At 34.5% G+C, this 7,225-nt stretch overlaps 1 protein-coding gene across 1 annotated transcript in view; it reads right to left on the reverse strand.

The window, feature by feature from the left end:
• Window positions 1-7,225, reverse strand: part of LOC119838100 (WASH complex subunit 2A) — a 16,919-nt gene that overhangs the window by 7,100 nt on the left and 2,594 nt on the right. Inside the window, exons 2-9 of the mRNA XM_038363912.1 lie at window positions 5,832-5,930; window positions 5,091-5,188; window positions 4,113-4,200; window positions 3,155-3,285; window positions 2,346-2,434; window positions 1,587-1,711; window positions 641-775; window positions 235-325 (exon numbers count right to left, since the gene is read on the reverse strand). Coding sequence (XP_038219840.1) covers window positions 235-325; window positions 641-775; window positions 1,587-1,711; window positions 2,346-2,434; window positions 3,155-3,285; window positions 4,113-4,200; window positions 5,091-5,188; window positions 5,832-5,930 — 856 coding nt within the window. The remainder of the gene's footprint in view (window positions 1-234; window positions 326-640; window positions 776-1,586; window positions 1,712-2,345; window positions 2,435-3,154; window positions 3,286-4,112; window positions 4,201-5,090; window positions 5,189-5,831; window positions 5,931-7,225) is intronic.

Consider the following 7,225-nt stretch of genomic DNA (forward strand, 5'->3'; position numbering starts at 1 on the left):
ATTCGAAATTCAAATGTAATATTTTTTTATAATTAAGTGTAACAGTATTTATGGCCAGACTAAGTATATATTTGTATATATTCTTGTGAATTGCTCAAAAAGTTTAAAGGTATAAGATTAATTAAATATTGACATATAAAAAAAATCCTAAGTTTTCACACATTTTGACAGTTAACACACGAGATAAAACCGGTTTTAAATCCGTTTAAAATTGCATACAACAAAATATCTTACCTGTTGCGGGTTGTGCAGGTCGATACACCTTGCCGGTGGCGGGCGGCAGGTCCACTGGGATCGAAGGTGGAGGTGGTATCTGAAGAATATTGAAATCCCATCAAAAACGTTTCATGCGAAATTTTGCTAAGGTTTGATAAAACAGCTGGCTATGTCAAAGAGTTTGAATTTTCTATGTATAGTTGACAAAAAATATTACAAAATGTTGTAATCATATTTTTTAACCGACTTCAAAAAAGACGGTTATCAATTCGACAACATTTTTTTATGTTTGTTATGTCATGACTTTTTACTGAGTGAGCCATTTTGAAGGCTTCTAGAAGTCTAATGGAATATATATATTATATATATATATATATATATATATATATATATATATATATATTGTGTTTGAGCTTGTCTGTGCGTCTATCGGTCTCACCTCCCCGCCGAGTCGCCGCGCCAGCTCAGCGGCGACGTCCGCCGGCCGACACGGTCTTGGCACATCGGGTTTCGTCTGTGCGTTGGTGCTTACCTCCGCGCTGGTGTTAGAACTTGTTACCTATGGGAGTAGGTTTGATTATTATAGCGTGATGTGCATTTTATAAACTTACTAGCTGCCCGCCCCGGCTCTGCCCGGGTTGTTATTAATCGTAATTAAAATTATTTAAACTATCCTATCTCTCAAGTTGGATCGAACTGCACATGGTGTGCGAATTTTATTATAATCGGTTAAATGGTTTAGGAGTCCATTGAGGACAAACATTGTGACACGAGATTTATATATATTAAGATTTAGATGACTTATTTTAAAAACTTATTAAAAAAAACGACGCGCTTTTTTGTTTTTTTTTTTTTGCACATTTCCATATTACTACTGCATCGATTTCGATGAAACTTGTATCGTCACCCAAATTGTACTGAATGTAGGGTAGTTATAAAAAATAATCAGAATCAATTACTAGTAAAAGAATAGTAGTTAAAAATCTTAACTTCATAACTTAGTTCTAGGTGATGGTGGTCAAAAAAATACAAAATATATTTTACTAGCGGTCCGCCCCGGCTTCGCCCGTGCTACATATATAGCTTTCCTCAATAAATGGATATCTTACACTGGAAGATTTTTTTTTAAATAGTACCAGTGATTCCTGAGATTAGCGCGTTCAAACAAACAAACAAACAAACAAACTCTTCAGCTTCATAATATTAGCGTAGATATATATAGTTAAACCACGTAACTCAAGAACGGCTGGACGGATATTAATGATTTTTTGGTTTGCTGATTGTCTCCGCTTCAATTAAGTTAATAACTAAAAAATACATAGAAAAAAGAATCGCATATAAACATTCAACTTATAACAGGTCAAACCCACCGTTACATCCCTGATCTGTTTGTCCGTCTGCGTGTCTGTCAGCTCCGGCTCCGAATCGGAGTACACCTCGCCGGGCGGCGGCTTCGAACCCGCGCTATCCGTGTCGCTGTCTTCAACCATTAGACCTGAAAGATTCATATATTAACTATAGAGTAAAAATTGTTTTTCCATGGAAAAAATGTCACCCGACCTCCCCCTGAGGGAGGGGGTTTACACATAACCCATTTAACTAGATGACTAGCGCTCCGCACCGGCTTCGTCCGTGGTACATATCTAGCCTATAGCCTTCTTCAATAAATCACTGAAAGAATTTTTCAAATCGTATTAGCAGTTCCTGAGATTAGTGCGTTCAAACAAACAAACAAACTCTTCAGCTTTATAATATAAGTATAGAGAATAAATTAAAAATAGCTTCATTAAAGATTCAATTAAAAATAAAACAAACTAATAATTGTCTCCTTATAACAATGAATAAAAAAAAAAGTTTTGAAATTAAAAGCTTTTTAACGGATTTTAAACGCGATTTATTCATTATATCATTAACCCCGACATTTCGAACACTTTGCAGCGCTAAATGAATAAATCGCGTTTAAAATCCGTTAACAACTCTTTAATCTCTAAATGTATAATACTCGCGTAAAATCAAACACAAGAAAATACTAAAAAAAATTAAAAAGTCTCAAAGGAAAACAACAGAGCTCGTCTTTTGTAGCTTGGCTTGTTTTTTTTTCGAATGTTTGTTTAATCAAACACACGTACCGGCGTGCCACTTCTTCCTCCACATCTGCGATCCGATGACGTAGGGCAGCGGTCTGTGGTGATACATGTCCTTCGGCTTTAGTATCAATCTGGAAAGTAAATAAACGCAATTTATCACTAACTCAAACTCAAACTCAAACTCGAACTCGAACTCAACTATTATGTCATTTAGTTGAGACCTCTTATAGAAGCACTTTTGAATCGTCATAACACAGTGAAGTGACTTGAAATGAAATCCTACTAATATTATAAATGCGAAAGTTTGTAAGGATGTGTGTGTGTTTGTTGCTCTTTCACGCGATAACTACTGAACCGATTGCAATGAAATTTGGTACGTATACAGCTGGACAACTGGAATAACATATAGGCAACTTTTTATCCCGATATTCCTATGGGATACGAACTTATGCGAGTGAAACCGCGGGGCGCAGCTAGTCTCACTTTTTATAACAACTTTGTTATACAAAGTTGTTAGTTATATCACTTATAACTCAGGAATGGCTGAACGGATTTCAATGAGTTCGATAAGATGGATTTGTCTGCTCTTGCGATAGGATAGTAAGTAAAAATTTTGAAATAAAGCTGAACCGAGGCCAAAAAAATTACATTCAACTACCACACTACCCAAAAGTAGTATATAACTAACTAGCGGTACACCCCGGCTTCGCCCGTGGTACATAATATATAGAATCCCTCAATAAATGGGCTATCTAACACTGAGAGAATTTTTCAATTCGGACCAGTAGTTCCTGAGGTTAGTGCATTCAGACAAACAAACTTTTCAGCTTTATAATATTAGTATAGATTACCTTCCATCATCATCATCATCAGATGAATCCGAGTCGAGTATTTGTACTTGCTCGTGCATAGACTCTATCACCAGTAGGCTCTGTTTCATCATCGCTACCTCATCACCTGGATCTGTTTGTGTTTGTGGCTCCTGTAATAAATATTAAGTACATTTATTTATTGATTACTAGCGCTCCGCCCCGGCTTCGCTCGCGGTACATATATAACCTGACATAATATATCCAGCGGTGAAATATTTTTTTATATCTGTCCAACGGTTATTGAGGTTAGCGTGTTCTAATAAACAAATTCTTCAGTTATATATTATTATACTAGCTGCACGTCCCGGCTCTGCCTGGACATAATATAAACTATCCTATCTTTTTGGTTGGATCTAACTGCACGTGGTGTGTAAATTTGATTAAAATCGGTCGAGCAGTTTTGAAGTCCATCGCGGACAAAGAACGTGACACGCAATTTATATATAGATACTACTAAGAAGATATATTAATTATATACAATTTTTTATTACAGATCTAACTAGAGTTTAGAATTAAATTAAGAACATGTACATTTATATATAACTAGCTGTAACCCGCAGCGTCACTCGCGTGGTACCCGAGTGAAAAGTACATACATCCATCCATCCGTCCATCCATAAAGTCACACACACACACACCCTTACAAACTTTCGCATTTATAATACTAGCTGCGCCCCACGGTTTCACCCTAATGTTATTCCAGTCAGCTGCCTATATGTTATTCCAGTTGTCCAGCTATCTTACGTACAAAATTTCAATGCAACCGGTTCAGTAGTTTTTGCGTGAAAGAGCAACAAACACACACACACACACACATCCTTACAAACTTAAACCTTACAACAAGCGCATTTATAATATTAGTAGGATTAGTAGGATAGGACTAGTAGGATAGGACTAGTAGGATAGGATAGGGAAGTGGGATAGTTGAGATATTTACCTTCGGCGTTGCAGATGCTGTCTGTACATCAATATCATCATCATACACTCGACTTTCGACAAATTGGTTGTTACTGAGCGCCATAAATCTATGAAAACACATATATAATTGTAAATATTATAGAAATTAAATACATTTTAAGAGAATCTAATAATAATGGATGATGGTGAAGGAAAACATCGTGAGGAAACCGGCATGTCCGAGAATCAAAAGTTCGACGACATGTGACATCTGCCAACCCGCACTTGGCCAGCGTGCTGGATTATGGCCTCAACCCTCATAGGAGGCCTGTGTCCCAGCTGTGGGAACATGTATGGGCTGATGATGATGATGAATTGTGACAATTCATGTTTCTTTAAATATTTGTACACCCAAAACAGTAGAATACACAATACCAAAGAAATAAATGAGATTCGAATAAGAATAGAAACATAATATATGACATTACAACTCTCACATTTGTGTCAAATGTCAGTAGAAAAATACGATTTATTAATATATAATGTATTTTTGTATTTACTCAAATACCTATGATATATCAATGTTATGGCGCTACTATTGATGTGATTTTGTTTTTTTCTTCTCATCCTATACCCAAAGGTTGCCTAGCAGAGATCGCTGCAGGCGTTAAGAACGTCTATTGTTATAGAATTGTACATTTGTTGTCATTTTTCATGTGTATTTCGTAGTGGGTTTATATAATAGAGATTTAAATAAAAAAATATATTAATAAATATACAATAATTATAATAATAATTATAAATATGTAAATAAATTTACTCGGATATCCTTTCAGCATTTCAATAATGGTTTAATTTATTTCTCTCTTTTAAACACAAATTTCTTAACTGATTATTAAATCGTTGGAAATCACAGCTATGATAAAAAAAAATTCGCACTCCCCCTTTTCTAAGTTGCTTTGACTAATACTGAAAAACTCACTACCCTCCTTTTAGTGAGATCGGTTATGATACTCACTTATTATTTACATTTTGCAAGTCCACGCTAGCTGTTTCGAGGGTATCCACCAATTCATCCATCTTTGCATTTGTCTCTGTGCATTTTGTCATAATTTTCTGAAAAATAATTGTCACCCATTTAATAAAATAATACATCTTTTTTTACACAAATGGCCAACACACCTGGGGAGTGACCAGACCAGATTCTAAAATGGGACTAAATGACAACAATATCCTATTAACCGTAAAAATAAACCCGTTGATTGGTTGAAAACAAAGTAATTAAGTAACAAAATAAAAATTAAAGTTAAATTACGAACCTACTTCGTTTATGGCAGCACGGTTAAAACCAATATAATACAATGTATAGTATTCAAGATACAGCTTCAAATGTGACATGTATCATTATTTTTTGTTAATAAATTATAGCTAATTGGTAAATAAATTACAAGGAAAAGAAGAGATGCAGCACCTGTAGGATACAATTATATCTACACTAATATTATAAAGAGGATTTGTATTTTTGTATATTTGTAGTATGCAAAAATTGCTTGGCTGATTTCGAAAATTCTTTCACCATTAGCAAGCTGCAACTTCACTGAGTGACACAGGCTATAAATGTACCACAGGCTAACAGGTAGTAACTATTATATAATATACAAACAAACAAACTCTGCCAATCTAAAATCAACCCTGCTAGGTTTCGGGGGAAACGATGCCTAATTAGTAAATAATTATTTGTAAAAAAAACAACAAATACCTGATGTATATTCTGCAACAAATTCAACAGATGCCTATCACCTCCCAAGCTCCACTTCGATGCAGCGGACCGGAGCGTTTCCGTATCGACTTTCTCCATCTTCAAAACAATTAAATAACTCTTCTTATAAAATAGACTCGCTAATTAATGTGTGGCTATAAATTGTTTGTGCAAATAATTAGTAGCCTATTGTGGTGTTTACTGTTATGACCATATAAGGTGATACTAAGAGTTTGTATTTATATGTGTCTGTTCATATATATTTTTATCCACTGTAAGGTCTGCAGGCCGGAAGTGATATAGGAATAGATGTATTGTCTCAATAGTTGAAATAAGTCATGATAATTCTTTTAGCGTTTTTAAATGAATATTAAGCTTTAAATAATTATACATACAATAGTATGATAATTTATACTAGAAGATGCATTTTTAAATGAATAAACAAGTTTAATGCATAATATTTCTAGGTTTTCAGATTTCACATACTTTCTCTTAAAAATCAACCACACTCAAACAATTAAATATTACTTTGAAAATTAATTTAAATCTTTAATTCCAGGTCGACAGAAAGTATGTTGACATTAGTAACATTTATTTTTTATATATTTTAAGACTTTTATAAAGCTACACCTGCATGTTTATACTAGCTGTAATCCGCGTCGTCTCTCGCGGGGTACCTAGTTATAAAGTTGCCTATATACTAATCCAGACTATAATATATGTCTCTGTACCAAATTTCATATAGATAAAATGAGCTGTTCAGGTTATCTACAAAATGCTTATCACATCTATGATTGTTCAGTTACTCTTTAACAAACATCCATACATCCATCAATTCATACAACCATACTTAAAAACTTTCGTATTTATAATATTAGTATGATGTTTATATACAACAGACTCCTTTAGCTTCGATTTTGACCACTTTAAACAGACATATTTAGTAAAACTTTGTGTACTTATCAAGGACTAGCTGCACCTCACGGTTTCACCCGCGTAAGTCCGTAGTGCATAGGAATATTGGGACAAAAGTTGCCTAAATTCTAGTTGTCCAGCTGTCTACATACCAAATTTCATTGCAATCGGTTCAGTAGTTTTTGCGTGAAAGAGCAACAAACACACCCACATTCTTACAAACTTTTGCACATATAATATTAGTAGGATTGGTGACATTACTACCACCAAAACATCCTTATCCATTAGTATTGATATTTATAACTACAACAACAAAGTATAATTTATATTCCAAAAAATGTAATGAAATAAAGAAATTAAGAACCCTTGCTCCCACACTAGGACTCACCTTGTGGGAACAAGTTATAGACCGGGAGATGGTGACACAAATTACTAGGTCATTTGTACCAGTATGGCGGTTCTTCAGTGGTCTAATTACG

This window comes from Zerene cesonia, unplaced genomic scaffold (genome assembly GCF_012273895.1).
Source record: "Zerene cesonia ecotype Mississippi unplaced genomic scaffold, Zerene_cesonia_1.1 Zces_u001, whole genome shotgun sequence".
Lineage (NCBI taxonomy): Eukaryota > Metazoa > Arthropoda > Insecta > Lepidoptera > Pieridae > Zerene > Zerene cesonia.